Consider the following 25,974-nt stretch of genomic DNA (forward strand, 5'->3'; position numbering starts at 1 on the left):
TTCATTTCTTGCCATAATGTTGTGATAAAGCTGAATTTATTTTCCGATCACCAGATGCCACAGTATAGTAAACTTGGGCAAATGATGGTTTTAAATTCAGCTCCTGTTGCAAGGCATTAGCCAAATAGCCATTTCTACTTCTATAATCCCAGACACGATATACTGTGAAGTATTGTTGTGCGTACATTAGCTTTTTAAACAACTCCCTTTAAAATTATTTGTTATCATTCATTTACTACTTGGCATTTAGGGCTCTACATTTAAAACAAATTGGACTATCAGAAACCCTATCTTATTATGTTTCATTAAATGTAAAGCACAGATGGCACGTGAAGATAAACATCAGATAAGAATAATTGCATTTTTACACTCAATACTTTAAAAATACAATTTGGCTACCAGTTTGTCACTTCTCAATGGTGTTTACATGATACAAAAATGAGGGGGGAAGTCACTAAAAAAGTGATTGTGTGTACTGATCAAGGTGATTCATTCATTCATATTGCAAATGTGGGAACATTTTTGGTTATGATTCCTAGAGTCATTTGTGAAATTGCCCTAAATTTACAATATGGTTTCATGCAAGCTGTGGTATCATTAACAAATCTCACCAAATATTTGGAAGCAGATTAAATAAAATTGAATAATGAACCCAAAACATAATCTATTCAACAATAAAGCAGTTAGGGCTGGTTAAAGGTTTGAAGGGACTCTTTTGGCATCATGCCCTCTGGTGGGTCTCTTCCATATGAGTGCTTACTTCACCCACTGTGCACAGTCGAGCACCAGGGTAACTTGGGGCCACCATTGCTTTGTCACAATTCACACCTTCTACAATGCACAAGAACACCCCTGGAGCACCCCCAATGTAATGGAGGTCTCAACCATTTAAATGTTTCACAATTTCTCAGCAATGCTACATTGTGACTGGCTTGGGACATTGTAGGAAAGTTAAATGGTGGCTCCAAGCTGTCCTCATGCTCACTAGAATGCCTGCAATGAAGGGATGCAGCTCAGGGGCAAAGCAAATGTTCTACATGTAGAAAGTTCCAGGTTCAATCCCTGGCACCTCTAGGTAGAACTGACCATGCCCCCTATCTGAACCTCAAAGAGCGACTGCCAGTCAGCACGAACAGAACTGAACTAGATGTACTAATGTTCTAACTTGGTATAAGGCAGCTTCTTATACTCCTGAAGCAAGGGGATGTGGAGGAAGCATCAGTAGCCAGTCATGCTCTGTGTGGGTAGATGGCAAAGCACCAGACACTGTCAAAGGTGGCCCAGTGCTGACATTGGCCATATGAGGTGCTATAGCTCAGGCCTCCTTGAAAATCAGGCTCTCAGAGTTGGAAATTGTACTCTACTCTAAGGTGAATATGGTGTCTGTGGAATGACTATGATTGTTCTGTGTTAAAAGAAAGGATCCTGACAAAGCTACCCTTCTTATTCCACATGATTCTTACATTAAATCCTTTCCCCAAATTATTTCTATCATTTTGAAACTGTTCACACAGACCATTTTTCTCCACCAACTTGACTTCCATGGGATATTTTGCTAGCAGTAGTCAATGACTAGGTTGTGTTTGGTGAATACAGCCATCCCTCCTTCCCCTCAGTACAATGAAGTTGCATTTTTATTTTTCATACCTTGAGAATTTTGTACATAATCTCATATACAGAAAATGTTCTTTCGGCTCGTGTCCAATCCCATGTAGTAACCTTGGGTGAAAATAAACAAAATTTAATTGAACTGTTTTTTCATCCAGTTATATCGGTTGGAAAGTAATGTCAAATTATGGTGTACAGCAGGGGTGGGAAACCTTAGGCCTGAGGGCCAAATGTGGCCCTCTAGTCTGGTATATATGGTCCTTGGGACTCTCCTTAAGCCACACCCCTCCTCACTTGCATCCTTTTTCTGCAGGCTATGCCCTCAAATCCTTCTTGAGTGTTTTTGTCTGGTTGGAATGTGTCCTTGAGCTCTGATAATGACTCCCACTCACCTCTGTGGAGGTTAGAAAGGGTTAAATCAGAGGCATAGCTGGAGGGGGGGGGCAATCTTCCCAGGTGCATTTTTCTAGGGGGTGCTGTTCATGCCGCCTTGCCAACCCTGCACCACTTCACAAGGCTGGAATCTAATCTGAATGATTCAACAAGCATAACCTGAAAGCTCTGCAAAGCCAATCTCTGTGGGCAAGCTCCTTACAAAAGCAGTTTTAGTGTGATATATCCTCTTTATTGGAAACATGCCAAATAAAACACAGCATATTTACATGGCAAGGATGCCACACGGAGGAGGACCTCTAACAATGATCTCAGAAGGCAGCCAAGTTTGTTCACATGGGAGTAGACAGTCCTTCAGATATCCAGGTGTCAAACTATAAAGGGTTTCAAAGGTCAACACTAGAATATTGGATTGAACCTGGACACAAAATGGAAGCCTGTGTAGCTAGTACACTAAGGGATTCATACACTCCTTATATGTGGCCTGTATGAAGAGCCTGACCTCAGCCTTCTGGACCGTCTGAAGTGTCTTTTTTTGTTTTAGCATCCTGTTTAAGAGCTTACTCAAACTTTGGGCCTAAAGAGTTATATTTCTATGCACTGAAAAGTTTTCCCTTTCTTCTTCCTTATCAGATCTGCTCCAGGACAGGGAAAGAATCAGGCAGTCCTCTGTAGCGTGGTCTAATGCTGGCTCCCTCGGCCTGAAGCAAGATGAGTGCCGCACCCCATAGTCAAGTTTGACTGGACCTAACCATCCAGGGGTCCTTTACCTTTACCTCATGTAGAATATATGCAGTTAGAATATATCTAAGGAAATGAACCAGGGTATCTCCCCAGCCTCATTCTTTTGTTATATGGTCAGAAACAAAATTGTACACTAGAACAAAATTCTATCAAGATTTTTTTCCGTTCATACTTATTAGATATTTCCTCATGATTATGACATCAACAAAGAAGGTAGTTTCTGGAAACATGCTGTGTAAAGAACAGAGAGTTTCTAAGTTTACAGAGAAATCTCAGTACTGGGAATGGACAAAATTAGTTGTAAGGTCATTTCTTTTCATAGCAATTTTGTGTTAATAAATCAAATTTCCCCATCACTATTGTTGCTTTTCCTTACAACAGAGCTGAATGAAATGCCTAGGAGTAACATAAAACCATTATATCAATTTCATAAAAACCATTTCATGGGCAGCCAATAAATGGTACTAATACTTACTGGAGGTGCTATAAATTTATAAAGTGAAGAACCTCTCAACGCTAGAAACTTTGGTGTATACATTCTGTCCTGAAGAGAATCTTGTTCCCGTTCTTCTGTCCAGCCTGTGTAGACTATCTGGCAGAAAATACAAATAGTTTTCACAAATTCTACACACATACAATGAACATTTGTTATTAAAATATGCAACATTCAACAGCCTGTTTCTAGAAGTCCCACAAAATTTCTGCTGTCACAATCCATGTCTTGAATTGTGCCTATGTGTCACTCAAGATTTATTAGCACAGAAAGTCATTCAACAATATACATGGCATGTACAACTCATCACATACATAATTTCAAGCCTTCAATTGTGCAAACAGCCCACTGTTAATTAAAATTCCTAATGAAATGCTTCTTTTTTTTGTTTTCTTTGCAACTGTGTGAAATAAAAAGAAGATGGAAATAAATTTTCACTGCATTGCATAAAAGAATATAATCGCACTTCCCCACATTAGATTATTATGTGAAAATGATGTTGCAACAAATATACTTAACAGTGCATTCAAGCATGTTTCCAAACTTTATGATGGTCATAATCACTTGTGAGGATACTCATCTTCTAGTGGACCATGAACCTGAGTCTCGGGGTTGAGGAAAAAAATTGTGATGCAGGTGCCTGTTGTTAACCTCTTTTAGAAGCAAAAGAAAAGCATAACTCAGACAATGTTACTGTCTCTTTAAACTGCATTCACTGTAAAATGAATTACTTGACAGTAGACTACCTGGAGAATATAGTATGTCTTTGTTTTTAGTGCCCCCGATTAAAACTGTAATTGAAACAGTAGGCCTAAGCAATTGTATTTTTATGCATCAAAAGATTTCCTCTTCTCTAGTTTCTACTTAGTTCAAAACTAGCAGCATGGAAGAGTTGCTGTGATTTATTGAAAAAACATCTCATCTACTAACTACTTGTGACTTTGAATGTAGCTTTTTACTGGAAATCGGGGGGAAAATCAAGCTGTGGATAAAATGAAGAAGAATTGGAAGCGCACTTCCTTTGCATCAAAGATTGCTGCTTTTGAATCTGGGAGAAGAGGCCACCTTTCAAGGCAAGAAGCGCCTAATTGTCACAGGACCACCAGAAATGGCTCGGTAGACTAGATCCAGCTACCAGGCTTGTCACCTTTGTGCCAAAATTATAGGAGTTACCAACCCTAGAGGGATGTAGGGCCAACTAAAATGGTCTATACCCTTGATGACTTTTAGACACAACTGATTTCTACAATGCCTTTGTGGAGTTTGCTACTGCCACTGCTAGCTATCCAACTGATAGATAAGGAAGATAATTTACATGATGGCTCCTACATTTGCAGGTCCAATATCTTGAGATTCTGATCTACTAGTTCCCATAAATAAAGTTAATCAAGTATGTGTGAGAACTGGGGATATTTAATTTATAAGCAAGGGATTTTGTTCATTTAACAGATTTTCTCTCTGAAAACCTTGATAATATTTCATAATGTCTCATGTCATTTATCAACCCAGATAAAGCCATTTGTTCTATATAGATGCATTGATATTTCACACTGGATTTTTTTCCAGTATTAAAGCAGTCCCGGAAATTTAAAGCAATTGCTCTTTGATATATTGTTCCCTTGTCTCTCTACATCATGCGAATGAATTAGATTGATTTCACTGATGGGCCTTTCTTTTATTAAAGATTTATTAACATAAAAAGGATATTTTTGATTCAGACCGTACAGCACCTGTCAAACTGTTAATTCAAAAGACTACAAGATATCAGAAGCAATATTCAAGACCATCTCTTGCTGCATTGCAAGATATGAAATTGATCAGGGAAAGGAGGAGACCCTATAACTTTGTTTCAGCAGAATTGTAAGTAATTTATATTACTGATTTCTCACTTGCCTAAAAGAAATCTTACAAAAAACGGGGGGGGGGGAGGGAGAGAGAAGCATAGTTGGATAAACAGCTCATAGGTCACCAAATAAGTAGTCCCTGCATGCAAAAACTTATGCTGTGGGGATCAGAGAGCAGGAAAGTAGATGCAACCCCTTGCCCATATTTTCAAACCTTCCCATGTTCACCCCAATTTTTCCTCTGCTTTAGCCCAATATATATCCCCCCGTGCCATTTGTTTTTTTCAGCTCTACCATTCTGAAACACGAAATGGCTCTTTTTGCCTTAAAAGCCTTCCCTATGCTTCTCATTTACTCTCACATTTTGTTTCCTCCATATACAAAGTTTTTAAAGAAGGAATGAAAGAAAGGCTCTCCGATATTCTTAATCTGCCCTAATTGTGGAAAATGCAAAAAGAGCTCAGTAGTCCCAGCAGAAGAATGCAAATAACATCAATGCACAGCTGAGCTTCAAGTCTGGCTTTCAAAACTCCCATTTCAAAATGACCGCTCCCCGCCTAAAACGGGGGGCGCCCTTTGCGTGGACGCGTGCAGCCCCTAGATCTGGAGTGGCTCCAACAGCATAGGCTTGGCTTTGCCTTCCCTCAGGTGGGATACCTGGAGGTTTCCGCCTACCTCAGTCAGTTGTCCAATCCCACCTGGGGGAAGTGTTGCCAAGGAGACCAGGCCAGGTAGGGGAGGGATTACCTGCCCACACAATAGAGGGAGGATCTTACCTGGGAATCCTCACTTGGCTCCAGAGCTTCTCCCACCCTACCCACCCTCAGTTAATGTCTTATTTTGCAGGTTAACCTTTCTTCACAGGTTTTGCAGGTTAACTTTTCTTCACAGGTATGTGAGCGCTGCTACGTTAAGGTCGCTGTTAAAGGGCCGGAAAGGAATTTCCCTGCATTGGCAGGTTTCGCCTTTCCCGTAGCAAAACGTCACAACTTTGGCGGTATCAGGCCTTGGGCGGAATCTTTTAGTCCATCTTCCTCTTTGCAGCGGCGATACCAGGGTTCCCCGTTAAAGGGGTTTCTGAAGGGAGGCTTTGACCGTACGCCGAAAGGTCATCATTGCTCTCCCCTGCGGCGGCAGCGTAACGGGGGCGGCTATCTCTGCTTGAACATATGTTCTCCAGAGCCGGCCCATCCCCCCCACACACACACTGGATAACCCTGATGCTCCCTAGGTCCCCGGCTGGGGACTGGGGAGGGAGAACGCCCAATGCCTGAGCCAAGGTCTACCCACATTTGAAATTTAATAAAGTTGTGGCCAATTTAATCCCATAGCACGTTGTCTTGAGTCGTTATTCCACATGACAGGGGGGACCGCGTGGGATCTGGGGACTCTGCTTGTCCACGCAATGCAATTTCAGACCCTTTTTTATTTACCTCGGTCTTTCAAATCATCATCATCATCATCATACCCATCTGACTGAATTGCCCCAGCTGCTCTGGGTGGCTTCCAGCATATGTAGAAACATAATAAAACATTAAACCTTAAAAAGCTTTCCTATACAGGGCTGCCTTCAGATGTCTCATAAAAGATATATTCATCTCCTTGACATTTGATTGAAGGGCATTCCACAGGGAGGGCGCCACTACTAAGAAGTCCCTCTGCCTGGTTTCCTGTAACCTCACTTCTTGCAGTGAGGGAACCACCAGAAGGCCCTTGATACTGGACCTCAGTGTCCAGGCTGAACAACGGGAGTGGAGACGCTCCTTCAGATATACAGGGCCAAGGCCATTTAGGGCTTTAAAGGTCAGCACCAAGACTTTGAATAGCGTTCAGAAAAGTAAGTTAGTTACTTTGTGTTACCATATAGTTTTATTTGTAACCTGAACTGTTAAATTCCAGTTTGTTAATTTTATATATTGTTAGCTTGGAAACATTAGTGCAACTAAAAATTTAACTGGCCTGGGGCTCAGCTTGGCTGACCTGCATTGTGAGGCATCCGTTCATCCAGATACAACCCTGTTCAATGTCAGCCATCAGTCAGGAGACTGACTCAGAGACATCCCCAGTGCCTAAGCCAAAGCCTACCAGCATCTGTGATCAATAAAGTTGTGACCATTTTCAGTTGCAGAACATTGTTGTGCCTGTTTATTCTTATGTTTCACTACTCCTTCCCGGCTCCTGGGGGCTCACTACACATGGCCCTGCAGCTGCAACATATAGGTGTTAGTATCTATAGTTGTTGATGCACGTCTAGTTTTATACAATCCAACATATCTATACAGTAAGAAATCATCAATGTGTCTTGTTTACTTGCCATGCAACTCACCTGCCCACTGGCATAGAAACATTATTCTGTAATCCCATTAGGCTGTCAAATTTATCACTAAAAGGACCCTACTATCCTTATTTTCAAAGGAATGCTATGGTTTGCTCAAAGATCTAGGGACATTCATTGACAGTCTCCACAGAGCTGTTCTCCACAAATTCTTTGATATAAGTTTCCTACACATTGTGACCAAGAATTTACCATGCATCAGAGAGTCTTGTGTACTGCTTCACATTCCCCCTGAAAATCCACAGCAGACTGTTTGCTACTATAAAAATCATAGCTGTGAAAGACAAATTGAGCTGGGACTGCAAAGAAGTCCAGAAGTCTTAGTGGGCTTGGATTAACTTAATAGTGTTGAGGCAGCAGGGATAAAGTATGCTTTGGGTAAGTCTTTTGGATATTGAATTTCCAGTGGAACTAACTTACAGGCATAACACTAATGTCTGGATAACTAAATGACCTACTCCCACCCCCTAAGAGCTTGCTCCTCGTTTATATTCAGGCACTACAGGGTGGCTAAGAATTGAGAGAGACCAATTTATTGCAAGATAATTCTACTTATCCCCTTTCCTTGGCAGTAAGTCATTTTGTTGTTGCTATTTAGTCTCTCTGGACCACTCTTCAATCTTGATTTCCTACTATACTGCCTGCATTCTGACTTCTGAAGCTGTTCCACTGTGACTTATCATGGTTTATGGCTCAAGATAGCTACCTTCAGCTCGATTTTCAGTCAAAGATACAGTATTGCTCTTACATGATCCATCTCCAGGCCCATTACCATTGTGTACTGGTCTTTCTTCCCAGTATTTACAGTCAATCCACCTTTTTTTGTTTCTATCACATGCTTGGATTTTGAATGCACTTCTATAAAATTAATCACAAATTACAAACTGATCCATTTTATCGCACTCCAAATAGTTTACTACACAGCAGTCAGGTTTGTCTAAAAGAAAGTTATAGGAACACAAACATCAGAAATAATCAAACTTGATAATATGTAGACATAAGATTAAATTGCTAGCAGAATTATACCATTACAGAAAGGGCCATTAATCTTCTAAAAGAGAAATCAATGCCTATAATTGAAAGAGGATAGAATAATCAAGGTATATAATTCCAATTTCTGTGTGCTGGCTATAGTGTAGGTGCAAACAGCACAGATAAAGATAATGGAACCTATAAACAGTGTTAAGAGGTAACTAAAGTAATTGACAGATATAACAATCTATTACAGCAATTGTATATAAGAGTACATGCGAAATGGATTCATAACGTATGTAACATCAGCTGAATTTCATTGTAAAGCTGAAACCGAAAATAATGCATTGTAGTTCTTGAGATCTCCAGATTATATCTCATTTCATTACTTCATCAAAGCTAGATTAGTAATGAAGAATTTTTCATGGTTGGCAGATTCCAAAAACATATTATCCGATGAGACTCATTTAAAGCAACTTAGCAAGCAGAACTTCCAGAAATGAAGTTTATTGTTGCCCAGAAGAAGCATCAACACTGGAATAAATTTCCCAAATATGAAAGTGGCAGATTAACTTTGTGGGTTTTATGCTATATGGGGCTCTGCTCCTTTACATTTGTGTGTATCCTGTAGGTATATGCATTACAATTTACAAGAATTTTCTTATTTATTTCATTCCTTCTAAAAACCACCACAGGAAGATTGACTTGTCTAAAGCAACCCAGCTATAAGAAAGACTACCTGAGCTCCTAAACTGGTTTTATTAAATCAAGCTTTGGCCATAAGATTTTGCTTTCTTTATGCTATAAAAAACAAAAGGCCTCACTTGTTATAAAATAAACTCAAAGCACTTTGCAAAAATAAAAATGCATAAAAGGAAATAAAACCAATTGCATAGATTAAAACTATACAGGAAGGCCAGGGAAGTACGTACTGGAAGCGGTGTCACTCTGCATGTCAAAAGAGAGTAGAAACATTCATGGGGATAAGGCTATCAATAACTGCTAGTGTCAGGGACTGGCAGCATGAGGAAGAGTAGTGGAAGCTGCCTGCCCAAGAGCCCCCCAGGGAAGGCACAGAAGACTACTTAGATCTTGGTTCCTGTTAGTGAGAAACTGGCCACACCTCAGAGGAGGGGACCACCTGAGAGGTACTAGAAGCAGGAAGCTTGAGGGATCACAAAGAGGCTGGTGGTTCAGAACATTTCAGTTTGTGGCTCAGTAGTACTGGAAAGATAGCAGACAAAATGCCCACTAAAGCAGAGAGGAACTCCCAGTTTGGCCTATCCTGTCTTCTATAATTTTGTTCAGCCAACCCACATGCAACATATACTGATTTCCCAACAACTTAAAAAAAAAAAGTTTGATGAATTCTAAACACCTTCCCTGGCAGCTGAACATGGGATAATATTTTCCTTCCTGCAAAGCGCACAATGGATCCTTCTCAGAAATGCATTTCATGATTCCAGAAGGTTGATGTGAAAGATAGATGAGGCTGCCATACACAGGCTGTAAAATTTAGTATTTAAGGGTTGAAGATAAATGGGAGGGCAGCTGTAGATTTGGAACAGAAGCTGTTGCTAGATCATTTGCAGCTTAAAATATATGTTCTCATTTATCTATGTGCCCTAGCCCCTCTTTACAGCAGCACTGAATAAACTGCTTGTGTGCATATACAGCAGTATGACTTTCAGATTCGTTAAACTTCATTTAAAAAATCTAACATTCATTTCAAAATAGAATAAGAGTCCTAGTGACCTGATTAAGTTAAAATGCTTACACTGCAAACTGATTTTTCATCTGTTGATGGCTATGAGATAAGGAAATGGCTCCCAAACAGGTGGACATGAAGCTCGATGACCAACAGGCAATTAGATAAATCCATGGAGCAAAACTATCAATGACAAATCATATGGCTATATGTCAAATATCAGAGGCAGTATTATTCTCAGTAGGAGTTGCTAGGAACATCCTTTATATTCTCATTGTGGGTTTCCCAGAAGCGTTTTGTGTGACCTTTGGTCTGATCCAGGAAGGCATATTTTATTTTTGGCTTATTTTCAGACAAATCTGCACAGAATTGCAGCTGAACTTCTTATCTTAATTTCATTGTGCTGTAACAACCTCCTATGTCTGAGCTTACGTACAAATCCATTGAAATAAGTGTGACTTCAGCTGCATATGCGCCTTTAGTACATAAGTTCTAATTATTCCAAGCTGCTACTGGTAAAATTTGGGAAAAAATCCATATGAAATACAGCATTTTCATATTTGAAATGAGTTTTTCAAATCAATATGCTCAAGAGCTCAATCTAATTTAATTTAGTAAGCAAAGCTTAAATTGTAAAAGAAGAGATGCAACCATAATTGCCATTTTGGAAGTGGAGGCAAGATAGAAACTCAACAGATATAGCTTTTCCTAGTATAGAGACAGACAAGTGTTAAAAAGGGTTGGCCCTCCAGATGCTGTTGGACTACAACTCTTGTGGTCCCTGACCACTGGATATGAATTGGGAGTCCTGAAAAAAATGGGATGCAGGTTATCCACCTCTTTTGAAATGTACAAAACCCTACCAGTAAAGTTGGCAACCCCACATAGATATGCTTTGTCTGAAGATCAAAACTGGCCCTCTAATCCCAGATACCTCTTGACTGGTTGTGGTTACTGGGAAACACTCTTCTCCGTATTTTGCATCCCCATCCACTTTGCTTCAAGCTTGCCCACCAAACTGAAATTGACAAAACTTCCCTACACTACAGAATTAAGGAAGAGAATTCTCTCTCCCCCCCCCGCCTTTTTGCATTCTGTCTCTTATGCAGCATCCTTAACTACCTGCATATTTTATGCACTAAAGACATAGTGGAATTTGTATTCTGCACTTCATCTGAGCTGCTTTTTATCCTCACGACTGCCTTCTGGGATAAGTCAGGATGAGAGATCATGACTTGCAACTCAAGGCCAAACTGTGAGCTTGAAGGCTAATTACACTTAAGAACACAGCTCAAAACAGATTTCAAAGAGTCTATCAAATCCTCAGGTGGATTAAATGATTTATATGAGATTGCTGTAAAAACCTACTGAACAATGGGCACAGTCCATATGAAGATAAGCATGTTTATAACCTATTGCACACTACGAAAGAGTGAACTGTATGCTTAAACAGAATACATGGTATTTTGAAATTCTCAATGTTTGCTATGGGACACATGTTCTTCTAAGATTTTCAGACAATATTTCAAAGACAGGGAAGGAGATATATTTTTCAGGAATTGCATACACATACACAATGGGCATACACATTGCCATTTCCATTGCCTTAGAAATTTCTAAAATCTTAGTCGCAAATGTATCTATGCTGCTCTGCAATGTGATGAAGGCAGAAGGAGGTAAGATTTGCCAGGATGGAAATTCAAAAACATGTCTATCTATCCAAACCCGAGGACAGAAATTACCTTAAGAAAGGCTTCTGAGAGAGTTAAACACTTGGCAGTACTTTATTCATTCATCTTTTATCATTATTTAATTTATATTTCCTAATTTTATTCCTAAGTATACAGTCCTAACATCTGAGGCATATTGAGAGCTTTGGACTAAGCTCGCATGAGCAGGTAGTTTGACTACTACAACTTGTTTAAGCTAGATGAAGCTATAGATGGATGTACACCATATTTCATGAACTGATCAATAACAAAGACTTTAAATTGCATTGATTTAAGGCTCTGATAGTTTCTCTTTCCCCGAGCTCCCATAATAAACAGCATGACTGTTATGTTAGGCTATATATTTGGAGGTATGGGGCACTAGGTTGAATGTATTCATTATTACCTGACAGATCTTCAATACTCTAATATAATGAGAAAGTAAACTAATGCCAGATCCCCTGTAAATTATAATATGAAAGTTAACATTATTTCCATTCACTAGTTGATGCTGAAAGCTTTACCATACTGCAATAAAATAAGTATAAAAATCAAATGCCTTCCTGAATTTCAGCTCTTGATGTTAAGATAAAAACAACAGCAGCGGGAAAACTAGGAGACAAGTATTGTATGCTTTTCAACGAAGGGTTTCAAAGAAGTCTATTTCCATGGCAGTTTTATCCTGGCATCATCACCCCTACGGTAATTGCCTATGTGCTGAAACTTTTCACATTAAAGGAATACAGAAGAGCATGGCATGCAATTTCATAGATAAATGTCCTATCAATGGTCCAAGATGATCAGTAAGGGTGTGAGTCTGAAATATCTTAGATTTCTTTGTTCTTGCATAGAAGAATAATATCCTATGACAACAAACCTGCCATAACAAGATAACAATATTTCAATTGGGGATGGGGGGGGGGAATGTTGAGTGAATAAAGCCCAAAATGCTTTTACAGGTATTATCACCTTCAAGCATAAATATAGTTATAGTTACGTTGGAAGATTCTGCTTATGGAGATGAACAGCAGAACTGACAACATATCAGTGCCAGATCAACAGAATGTCATCTTAGAAATTTGCAGTGAACATCCTATGCATACATGATACATCTTTTTGGAATTTGTTTGAACTGCTTTGCTGCGGGTGAATCTAAAGAGTGAATATCAAATGGAGACTGTCAAAATACTGTCTTCTTGGGTGAATGTGCAGCTAGAACATCTACACTCCACAAAATACTTTAGGGATAAAGATACCATGGCATGCTAAGAAATATTGTTTGACCAGAAATAGAGCAGACAATAATAAAACATTTTTTTCATGATTTCTATAAACTAAATTTTAACATCCTTCTGTAAAACTTAAGTGTTATGCATAGCTGTACTTAAAATGTCTACATTATCAGTTCCAATTAATTTATGGAGTTTATACAGTTTCCTAAGGAATAACATTCATCTAGGCTTACTCAATGTTTTCACATTCTAAACACAAGAATTATCAGTTCTGTGACCATGAAAAGAACTGTACTGGGAATGCCTAAACTGGGCCTACTAAAATTATTTTGAATCAATTCAGGTGGGCTAATTTTCAAGTGGATTTTGTCCCTTCATCCTTACAGTGGATGTATATGAGACCCATCTCTAAATATAATCATGGTCAAGGAAATGCAAAGCTGCTAATACGCACCCATTGTAGTTGATGAAAGCTGCTCACATCTCAAGGATATTTCAATGAGATCTAGACACAAGTGCATGGCTCACAATAGCACGACTTTGCTATGTATCACTATCACATGGAAGTGGATATTGACAGAACTGCTAGGCTACACTCTAAAATTTCAAACAGCAGCAGCAACAACAAAACCATGCTTTTCTCTCTGGATTTCCACCAATCCCTATTGAGTTTCCTTCAGATTCGGGAAGCTAGCTAATGTCCCATTCCTTCTACCTGGCATTTCCAGCAGCTCTCTTAATTTACCTTAACTGTCTTTGCATGAATACAGCATGCATTGCATGCCAATGTGCACAGCAAGTATTCAAGCTGACCATCTGTAGGAAAGCCCACTTGCCAAATGCTCAGTTAACCAACTGGCTACCAGGACCCTGCACTGTTCCTGCAGACAGAGAATCATGCATTGTGGTTTTTTTAAAAACCAGGAAAGAGAATTGCTACACACATTGGGCTTAAAAGCTTCTCAAACACTTGCCATGTGACTTGGGACACAGTGCAGAAGGACACCAAGAAAGGCATACATTCTCAAAACATGAGACGCCTAAAGAATCCCAGACTGAAGAAATAAGGCTTCTCAGAAGAATCTAAAGCAGTAATGAGAATGAATTACATTACATCTCTTTTACCTCTTTTTCTTTTACATCTCTCTTTGGGGAATTCTCTTCCTTTAAATAAAACCAAGTAAACATGTAATAACAAAGGCATTCTCAGCTCAAATCAATGCAAAAATAATCAAACATTAGTTGCAAAAATAATCAATGCTTAGTTGCACAGACAGCTGACAGGGCACTATGAGGGAATTATCGCAGCGTAATTGACACCCTGGTGTGCACTTCTGCTTAATTTAACAGCAAGAACCCAGCTCCCCTATGCGTTTTTATACACACTTAGCAATAGTTGTTTCAACCTAGTGCCTTCCTTGTCGTGATGAGCCTGATCAAAAATCTGTTTGGTGACAACAGATGGTGACGGGGCAAGTATATTCTAAGACATAAAAAAATTCCATTGATATCTGTCAAGAGATGCTGAGTTAAAAGTTTTTGAGAAACAACTATGGAGAATTGAAGCAATTATCTCTATATAGAGTCAAATATCTCAAAGTCGTGTGTGAGTGTACACACAGACAGAGAGACACCCACACATGTGGCCATACATTTCCCTTCTTCTTTAGGTATTAGAAACATATATGGAGACAATTGTTTCAATATGTAACTGATCCCATTAAATGCCTAAAACCCTAATATTAATATTTTATTTCAGCGCTCATTTTTAATTTTACCTCTCTGCAAAGAGTTATAATATGAATAATGTCTACTTGGAGCTTATTATTTCACAGTGAAAATATTTGTATGTAGTCAGCTTCAACACAGATGTCTATCAGTCAGATAAATACTGTCCTATCATCTTGTCCCTGATAGCTTTGCTCCTCTTTACAAATGGATCCTCAAAACACACACAAGGGGGACAATAAACGTGATCTGCTGCATGACAAGGGCCAAGTTAGAAATGGTAACCCCAAGTGCCTGCATTTTAATACCTAACTTGACATCCCCCAAATATGTACTGCTCACCTTTAACCCTTGCTCTTTGGTGTTGTTTGTGCAGTCAGTGGATTCCATGCATATGCAGGCCATAGTGTGGAACTCTCTAGAAAGCTCCGACCAGGACTCAAGGCAGCTACTGCTTATATTTGGAGCCATCCTGGGTATGTGCTAAGGGCTAGGACAAATATCTTCCATCATTGTCCTTTTGACCACCAGGAGAAAAAAAGAGGAAGCCCACATGCCAGGAAAGATCAGTGGGATACACTGAAATGACTTGTAACTGCACAGATGACCAGTCAAACAAGACTTCTAAGACAACCACAACCTCATTTTTCATATATGGGATACATGAATGCTGGTTTATTTGAAGATGAGTGCAAGAATTCTCACAAGGAAAATCTGTGCAAAGGTGCATTGACAAAAATAGCATCTGCTCTTGTTCAAAGTCTATTATATAATGCTTAGTGCCAGTGTGGTGTAGTGGTTAAGAGCGGTAGTCTCGTAATCCTGGGGAACCAGGTTCGCGTCTCCGCTCCTCCACATGCAGCTGCTGGGTGACCTTGGGCCAGTCACACTTCCGTGAAGTCTCTCAGCCCCACTCACCTCACAGAGTGTTTGTTGTGGGGGAGGAAGGGAAAGGAGAATGTTAGCCGCTTTGAGACTCCTTAAAGGGAGTGAAAGGCGGGATATCAAATCCAAACTCTTCTTCTTCTTCTTCTTCTAGTGAAAGCAGAGCCTTTGAAGTCTATGAATAATGTTAGAATTTCTGCTCTACAAAGATGTAGGATTGATATGTCTCTACAAAATGCAGTGGAGGGCTCACCAAGAATTAGGTGGCCTTCAGGCAACCCACTTCCCCCAGCTACAGCATTACATCTGCAATATGAAGATAATAACACAAACCTGCCTTAAAGTTCTGTTGCAAAAATTACTGAGACAACACATGTGAAGCACATTAAACAAATTGCATAAACACAGTTATAATTTCCTCATCTAGTGGAGAAGGCTGGCTCAACACCTGGTAGCTGAGGGAGATGACTGCCTCTAGACCTTTAGTAAATCTCTGTCCTAATTGTTCAAAAGAACGAGCCCAAGAAAGCACATACACCCCACCCACTGCCCATAGGGGGTGGGTGGAATTATTGCTAATGCCAGGTGACCATCTTATGGAGGAGCAAATTTACCCTATCTTGCTCAGAGGAGGGTTTTTGGCCTTCCTCCTTGTGTAAGGAGGAGTGTGGGGAGGGAATCATGTCATTGGTGAGGGTGGCTGCTCTTCTTTATATGGCTCATCTCATCTTCCTCATCCTGTGCTTTTGCAATGACCCACCCACCCTTTAAGCAGTGTATGATTACCCAGCCACCTCTGGGGGGTTAGTAGGAATTTAAGAGTACCTTTCATTGTCCTTGGAGTACACCTTCTGCCTACTCTCTACCATTTGATTTGGGCCATATGTGGATAATTTGACTTCCAATTGCCTGTCATTTTGTCACAACTTGGCATTTAGGGTACGCACCCATGAGGCACCTGTGGGTAAATGGCTTCTGACCTACTGCTTCGCATTCCATTCAGTTCCAGGGAAGCTCCTCCTCTGATGCCTTCTTGCATCTCTGCCTCCCAAAGGCTTGCACAGCTGCTTGTTGCGGCAACCCTGGCTATAAGCTCCCTAGGCAAATAGAGCCTCTGGGCCTGGCCTGGGGGTGCTTCCCATGCTCCTATGGGGCAGTGTGAGGAGGCACCTCTCTTTGGGGTGGGGTGGGGCAGCTCAGAGACCAGGGATGGCCTCAGTGGCTGCCTGGAGGACTGCCAAGGAGAGGGGAGGGGAGAGGAAGGAGGCTGAAGGAAGACTCCACAAGGGAGGGTGTTTGAAAAAGGGTAAGAGGCTGCCAGCTCTGCAGGCAAGGGGTGACATAACTGGGCTCCTGAGCCCCACAGGGCTGCCACAGAAAGGATGCAGTTGGTCAAGGGAGGCGTGGACTCAAAAACCTCTGCATTATGAGATTAACAGAAGTCATCTTCTGAAAGTAAAAGGATACCAGACTGAAAGCTCACTATGCAAAAGCAAAAATCCAGCATGCCTGACCAGCTTGAGTGTTGTTTGTGTCTGGTTCAGAAAATAACAAGGAACAGGAAGGGGACGGTCAACGCAAAAAGGATCTGGAAACCTGGAGGAGATTAAATTGTGCATCTGTTTATTTTTAAGAAAATGTTAACATTAACTTTTCGAATTCACCACCACTTATTACTGTTCCCATCTCTCCCAGGTACTGACATTTTCTGTCACTGATAAACAGCTGCTCGGCAGTGATGAATTCCAAGAAAATGAAGCACACCTGCGTTTCTCTGTCCTAACTTGGCAGACCAAATATAGAAGCCCTTATATGTCACCTTGACATTTTCTAATTGCAGTGCTCTTGGAGCCTCCTTTCATGGAAAGAAATGGAAATTTCCCTCCCCCTCTATCATTTCCCTCTAGTGCTGTAATGCTTTCAGATGGTGAGCTCCTTCTGCCTCAGGACAGTGTCTGGAGATCTATTACCAAGCTTGAAAATTCATGCTATAGAATGAATCACAAGGTGTTTATAATAATAACAACTGAGGAGGCGTTTGAGGGGCTAAAAGAAGACACATATATAACTTAATGAAATAAAATGTGAATAAACAAGCTAAGTTGAAAGAAATCCAGAACAAGTGAGACAATAGCTTTTTATGGAGACAACAACTTGAAACAGCAATTCTTTCAGAATTGGGTTATCAGGAGTTTCAGCGTTAGACATTTTTAAAAAAGAGAGAGAGACCAAAAGAAAAGAACCAAAAGACCTTTCATTGGATCCTTGCAGTATTTTAAATGGCAGCTTTCCTTGAAAACAACAGCCACACATCGAACTCCTCCTCTGTAGCATATGACATCACAACATGACATCATGGTGCCCTGTAGTTTCCTGCCTTCAATCCACGTAATTTTTTTAAAAATATGAACACCTTTACAATACCACCCAATTCTGATGATTATTAATTTTTTGCTGTTATTTTGGGTATAAATCCAAATTATATGCAATGTAACTGTATGCAACACTTAGACAATAATTAAAATTCATGACCCTACACTCTTCCATACAAAAAGAGAAGCTACCAGCTATTTTCACCCATGCAAACAGCTCATGGAAGAAACAACCTTACATGCTGAATCCAGTACTATGCAATGTCTAGATCACAACAATCTGCTTTAATTTTATGAATGACATACTTTTTTTATGTATTAGAGGCATTCTGCAGTACCTTTTTTGTTCCTCTGGTTCACTCTGGTCTAATTAGGATTTTGATTTGACAATGATAATTTCTTAAAAGAAACCAGGAACCTGAACTGACTTAGTTGGTCTTTAAGGTGCTACTGGAAGGAATTTTTTTGTTTTGACTATGGCAGACCAACACGGCTACCTATCTGTAACAGGAACCTGAAGGCCATGTGCAATTTTCTGTGGCTTTCTTTCCATTCAATTTATTTGTGTCGTTTCCTCTCCCTACATTACCAACACATACACATTTTCTAAGACTGCAAAAGAGCAATCTTGAAGCAATGGTATGTAAGAGTGCATCAATATGCTTTTTGTATAGTGTTTTACTAAGGCATTTATGTATTTATGCAGCCGTATTTACAATCAACTTAACTTTTCTTTTTTGTGGTGTTTTATCAGTTTGCATAATTAAAACACAATACACACAAAACTTGAAACTATCATGCATGCGATCAAGTTTCCCTTTATTGCAGTGTTCAGCTTTGGAAATGCCACCAAATGATTTAGGACTCCAAAATCCAGAGTGAAATTCAGGAGCATCTCTGAATGTTGTGTTTTCTATAGTCCTTCTAGCTGTTAATTTTGTGAAATGGGACACACTATGGAAAGAGTCAGCCTGGTGCCTAAAGATATATAATGATGGCACCAGGTGAGCCTCCCTGGGGAGAGCATTCCACAAACTGGGAGCCACTGCAGAAAAGGCCCATTCTCATGTTGCCATCCTCCAGACCTCTAGTGGAGGGGAACACATGAAGAAGGGCTTCAGACGATGATTGAAGGCTTATTTCGCCAGAGATAGAACAATAGGATATTAAGGTTTCAAAATATTTTTTTTCTTCTCTTACCTGCTGGTTTACGGGGAAATTCCTGTTGATTTTTTTAATCTATAAAAGTGAATACAGAAATTGATTAATAAATAAGCATATTGAGATATGAAAATCAGGCACATTACATGCCTGTTGACATTGTGATATATTTACTTTGTGAAACTATTCAAAGCCTACCAAAAGATGCTGACAGAGTGGGTTTTGTGCAGATTTTTAGGGATTCAATATTTCTAAATGTAGTGCATTTCTGAATGTGACAATGCGTGGAATTCAACACTGTGCCATTACAAACGTTCCAACTGTGCAAGCACATCAGCATGCCAATGGAATGAGCCCAGCTTCCCCTGCACACTGTTCTATGGGTCTTCCCCAATTATAGGGGTACATGGGAGGAGCAGGGGAGGGAAGTCCCATTGTGCTAGTGCATTGCGCAGGGCTTCTACAACTATGGTTCATTAAGTGAACTGTGCCCAATGTATGCCTGAGTGTTCTGCAAATCACTGTTTTCCTTTGATTTACTTATACTCTATACATTTAATTTTGTTGCACATTAGGGCTGGTGTTCTTGAAAACCTGAAAACATTTCAGAGCTTGAACTGCTAACATTTACTAACAGAATAAAATATATGTTTGTATTCAAGAGAAAAGTGAACCAGAATTACAGATGAAGCCTTAAACACAAAGTGGATGATCTATAACAGGGGTCGGCAACGTGTGGCCCATGGGTCAGATGTGGCCCACGAAGACCGGCCCACGAGCTGCCCCCGAACCGAGCCGCCTGCTCGATGAGTCCCCTGCATGCTGTGCTTAACGGGCGCAGCAAGGTGCGAGGACTCACCAAGCAGCGCTGGAAATCACATCTGCACATGCACAGATACCAGAAATCAAATCTGCGCATGTCCAGACGCCGAAAATCGCTTCTGCACAGGTGCGATTTTCTGCATCTGTGCATGCGCAGAAGCAATTTCCAGCACTGTGGACATGCACAGAAGCAATTTCCGGTGTCGCGCTGTGCCAGTCCGGCCCACGGACGATCTCTGTGGGAGTGATCCAGCCCATGGCCAGTATTCTTTGCCAACCCCTGATCTATAATGACGTTTCACATGCATCTATTCTATAATGAATCAAGTTATACATTTGGATAGCAACATTGCACAGGTAGTAGTAGATCATCGTTATTAACCAAGCTCATATGAGTTCCAAGAAATAAGGATAACATTCAGTAGATTTATTTGGACAAGGCTTTACATACAATTTCTAGAGCTAACGCTAACCTAAATCAATTGATTTTGTGTCTCAGCGGAAAGTGAACAAAATGTAAGTAAGGCAAGCTTTATAGGAAGGATACTTCAAACACTTTTGGTATAGTATACAAGACTCTGAAATAAAAGGATATCACATATAAACATGCCTGTGACATAGGTACTTCTTTATGACAGCATACAAAAATAGGTTCTTTTTCATACCTACATGTGTTCTACCTACATGGAGCCAAAGCACCACAACTCTAGATTGTTAAATGATGTCAGGAACTCACAAAATGCGAAACAAGGCATATTTAACAACATAACCTAAAGTGCCATTAAAAGCTAGAGGCTCTATCCCAATGTAATCCAACTCAGAGTAGATCCATTGAAACTAATGGAATCAGGTCCATTCATTACAATGTGTCTGATCTGAGTGGAATTTAGCTGGTTACAACCATAAATCTTAGCTATTGGTTGCCTTGGCTAATTCTTGATGGCATTTTGGTCTCAGGTCTGGATACTCATGTACAAAATGCACAGTGTCATTTGACTTTGAAAGATGGATATGGCTTCCTTTCCAAATACATGAAAGTGGAAATTAAGAAGACATCAGGTTCCAACTTATGTTACCTGCATAGAACATGTGTGAACCTTTTATTACACCTGATATAATCAAAATATATTTTGCTGCCTGTACCCAAGCAGTATCTCATGATGGTATTTCATGAGGTATTTCCCAAGAGATCAGAAAGCCTCCTATGTGCAGCAAAACCCATATAGGTTAGCCTAATACTTTTATTTAAGGCAACATAAACAAAGGTTTTGATAATGATGTGTTAGTCTGCCTGGATTAATGGACTAGTACAGAGAAGATGGCTCACAACTTTCTACCAATCTGAAAACTACTTGGTCAGCTAACGGCATGCAAATTATTTCACCCTCACAGCTTTTTGGAGGCCCCTGCCACCGTGTGGCCTCAGTTACCCAGTAAAACAAACAAGCTACTCCTGGAGATCAAGGCTTTGCATCCTGGAGATAAAAGCTTTCTGCACGTATGGAGAAAGTGAATACGGGAAAGCTTTTTGCAGCAATATCCAGAAGTGACAAAGACTCTGTGACATTCTTCCAGAGGTGTGCCAAGAGTGCTAGCAGCACCATCAGCTGTAAACAAAGGGATGAACTGGAACGAAACACCCACTCTCTCTAGGCATCTCTCACTTGTCAGTAAAATGAAAACACATTTAACAAGATACAGCTTGACCCAAGACTGTCAAGAATGACATAAACTCAAATGATTTTCACTTTGATTTTTGAAAAAAATAATAAATATTTTGATGAAGGCAGGATGAATACTGAGGACATGTAGAGATAATAGTGTGTGTGCAAATCTAACACATTTTAACTGTATTATAGCCAGTATAATTTCCTCTGGGAGCTTTCAGTCAGGAGCATCTACACATTGAAACTTCTAGTTCTGGGAACTATAATATCATGTTTACTACCTAAAATTTACCTTTGTTTGAGATGCAGACATAAAATTGTAAAATCCCAACTGACAAGCCACTTTTCAAAACAATATTATCATTTGAGAAGTCACCTATGGAACACTATTTTGCATAAGCAGCATGCTACGGAAGCAAACTTTAAAGTACTAAACATGTGACTCTGTAATGATCAAGAATAGTTTCCAGTTTTTATTTAGATTTCCCACTCTCATTGTAAATATAGGTCCAATGTCGCCCTCATAATGCTGCTTTTCACTTGCAAAGGAGCTACCATTCTGACAAAAGGTTTTACTGAACATGCACTAAAGCAATATGGATCATATCTCTTTGACATATGGTAAATAATTTTTACAGTAATTTGTCTGACTATTCATAGATGGCATTCAGTCTGGAAATTCCAGGGCTACTAGAAAGGGGAAAAAATTCTTGCTCTGCAGGAAAAAGCAACAAAATTTCATTGATTTATTAGATAGGCCCTGTACATTCATTTCCACTGTCCAGTACCAATTCCTCTTCCTGTGCAATTATCTGCAATGTACTTTAACTGTGTGACCCCAAACATCACTAAGCAGAAGTTAAGTCCCAATGAGTGTAGTATGGCTTAGTCTTGAGTGAGTGGGTATAGGATTGCTGCAATCATTACCAAAACAGCCTACGGTGTGCAGGTTTTTCTTCTTCAAGAAAAGAAGACATAATGCAGACCGAGTGCATATAGGTAGAGAGATATTTTTTGGTTAAAAACAACAACAACTAGACAGTAACCATAAAGCAGAGTAATGATTCTGCTACCTTGTGAGATATGTCAAGTGAGATGGTGGATATTTTCCAGCATAGCAGTGCCAGTCCATGATGTTGTGTCACTGCAATGACCTACGTCAGCTTGCAGCACTGGCAAAGTGCCAGAGAACTGCCACAGGTCGTGACATTGCAATGGCACTAAGGGCATTTTGTCTCCTCTAAATGTTGGTTGGTGTTTTTTTTCAATTCAGCAACTCAGAAGCTATACTAGTTAGCTTCTCCATTCAGGTAGTAGATTCATCACATATTACAAATTAACTTTTAAACCAGGTATTTTTGTATTCTAGTAACCATTATTCATGGGTTGAAGTAAGGAAATAACATATGTTTTATTATACTGTTACATGTGCATGTCTATGATATATTTTGTAAAAACTTAACCAGATGGGGTTTTCTTTTTTTGAAAAATGCAATAAAATTATTAAAAAGGGGAGATGGACATAAAAAGAGGTTCATGATAGCTCAGTTACTTCATGTGGTATGGAAATATTATTATTTACCTATTAGATTTCTATTCTCTTTCTTACATTAGTAACTCAAGGAAATTTACCCAGGGTGCCCAGGCAATCTCCTATCCAGACACTGACAAAGCACATGGTACAGCATAATGTTCCTTCAGGCCCTGGGACCAAGGTTAACTGACTTCTTATAACAAACAGTATTAATGCTACACAAAGAACCATTCTTCAATTTCATGTTAGTTTTCTTCTCTTGCAAAAGAGGCTCAGTTATTCTAAACATCCGCAGACCACTTTAAATTTTCTCTTAAATTATGGTGGGTGCAGCTGTCTGTCTGTCCCCTTTTTCCATTAAGAATGTCTCCTGGAGTCTGCCTGAGCTTCTTGATCTGACAAGCCCCATGAGAGAAGATGCTTCATGATGTCTTCCCCTGAGGTGTAACTGAAGTGCAGAAAGCTGGCTACTAAGCACCCAAAACTGGTCCACTCACTAGTTTTGTTTTTAAGGGACTCTCTAAAAAACACCACCACCACTTTTCCACACTGAAGTAAAAGGAATTTACTTTAAAATCCAACAACAGTTATGCACACAACTATGGTTATTCCTACCTAAGTGTAGTACCTTACATTTGTTAGTTTTGGCCTAGTTCTCCAATCTGTTATGGACATGTTGAATTCTGATTTTATCTTCTGATGTACAAGCTACCTATCCCAGGTATTAGCTTGTATGACAGTTCAGTGACCCACCTGGTATTGTTGCTGATTAACAGTCTACCGAGAGGGAAAGTTTGGGACAGTTCAAAGCTTCAGATGGCTACAGTGGCTGCCCTGAGGTTCTTAGCCCTGCTGAGGTTTGTGTGTGGCAACTGTAATAAGCAGGTGCAACAAATAATGGTGCCAATATAGGGCAAGGTATGTTGGCCTAACTATCACCTCCTATAGGACCGGTAGAGTTCTTACAACATCTGTGATTAGAAGTATCAGTCATCTAATGAGGACAATCAAAATGCTGCCAAGATGGCTGTAGTGCAAATCTCTAAGGTATCTGACTCCTTGGTATTTGTGTACAGCACTGAGGATCTGCTTTGATGCTGGAGAGCCCTGTAAATAAGAAGCAAAGGAGAAGGGTACCTCTCCTGTAGGAGTTGTTAGTATACCTGCTACCATGACTGGAATTCCACATTAAGGGCATCTGCCCTGTCATTTGGTGCTGAGTTGCAACACGGGTTTTATTGTGCCAGAATGAAGGTATAAAGTGAAACCAAAGCACCTTTCCAGTTTTATTATCCTATTAGAAAGACCTTAGGCACCAGCAGGATTAAGTCGATAGCATTATTATGGTTGTTTCACATCAGCAACCTCCTCGATTCAAGATTACTCTCTGGTTAATAACCAGTAGTGAACATATCACCATATTATTTGTTCTTCTTCAAGTACATTTGAAAACTTTTAGTACTCACAAAACAGGAAAAAAATAACAACAGGATGGCAGAAGTTAAGTATTTCACAAAAGGAAGAAGCACCAAGAAGCAAAAAAAAGGAATGATAAAAATCTATTGTATTGGTGGCTTTATTCACAAAGATATAGCAAAAGTTTTTAAAGAACACATTTCAGGCCCTATCATGGCGATAAAAACAACAACAGCGTATTTCTTCTTTAAAATTCCCAAAGATGGGATATCTTCACTGTCAGGGAACTGCCATCGGAAAGACAGGAGGTGGAGGGGCTCTCAGAAGTCAGGAGAGAGTCAGCAGCGGAGGAAGGCACCAGCAGGGGGAGAATGGGAGATCAGAGAGAGAGGGAGGCGAAGGAATGGCTCAGGGAGTCTTCTAGTGATAACAGCGGAGAAGTCTCAGGACCTCCCATAGGTACACCCACTCCTCGCCGGAAACTGTCGCGCCGTGAATCCAGACGACGCGTTTCCGTCAAGGAGCTTTTATGCTGGAGTAAATTCCGTAAACGCACTGTCGGATTCTGCCAGCGATTGACGGAGCCATGCTTAAGGGCTCCGCTAAAGACAGAGCTTTGCTAAACTGAGCAAACTCTGAGGGACTAAGCTTTTACGCACAAGCAGCTCATCATCCCATCATATTCACTTTTCAGAAAACTACACAAAAAGCTACTGCTTGTGTTCTGTAATAGATTAAATGAGGGAGTAAAATGAGCAAATCTCCTGTAATTCCTTTTTAATTAAACAGACTAATGCCAATATATGCATGTGGGGTGTGTGTGTGAAAATGTGTCTCTTAAAAGCTTGAAATAAAACAAATGATGATTTCAACTACAGTGGTACCTCGGGTTACATATGTTTCAGGTTATATATGCTTCAGGTTACAGCTCCCGTAACCCAGAAATATTACCTCAGGTTAAGAACTTTGCTTCAGGATGAGAACAGCAGCAGTGCAGTGGCAGCAGGAGGCCCCATTAGCTAAAGTGGTCTTCAGGTTAAGAACAGTTTCAGGTTAAGAACAGACCTCCAGAACTAATTAAGTTCTTAACCCGAGGTACCACTGTACAATATTTTGACAATCTTTTCCTTTTCGTTTCCAGTGGCTGCCATTAAAATGACCCTGAAAATATCATGCTACTATTTTTGCCCAATGATAAAAGTGAGGAGACCTTTCTTTATCAGGCTATGTGGCAACTGCAAGTGACAAATGCTTAGTTTCTTTCAACAGCAGCTGTAAAGTGCTTTTGTCTCTCTCTGAGGGTCTGTGACTACCTGCCCTGACAGTGTTGATAAATGGAGGGCTTCTCCAC

The 25,974-nt window shown here is 40.1% G+C and overlaps 1 protein-coding gene across 3 annotated transcripts in view; it reads right to left on the reverse strand.

Moving 5' to 3' along the window:
• SNTG1 (syntrophin gamma 1) overlaps positions 1-25,974 on the reverse strand; it is a 224,270-nt gene that overhangs the window by 28,513 nt on the left and 169,783 nt on the right. For all 3 annotated transcript variants that reach the window (XM_081874379.1, XM_081874378.1, XM_081874380.1), the window contains 3 exons: positions 19,224-19,262; positions 3,221-3,337; positions 1,648-1,719 (listed from right to left, as the gene is read on the reverse strand). In XM_081874379.1, coding sequence (XP_081730505.1) covers positions 1,648-1,719; positions 3,221-3,337; positions 19,224-19,262 — 228 coding nt within the window. The remainder of the gene's footprint in view (positions 1-1,647; positions 1,720-3,220; positions 3,338-19,223; positions 19,263-25,974) is intronic.

Source organism: Podarcis erhardii (genome assembly GCF_964252035.2).
Source record: "Podarcis erhardii genome assembly, chromosome: 8".
NCBI lineage: Eukaryota > Metazoa > Chordata > Lepidosauria > Squamata > Lacertidae > Podarcis > Podarcis erhardii.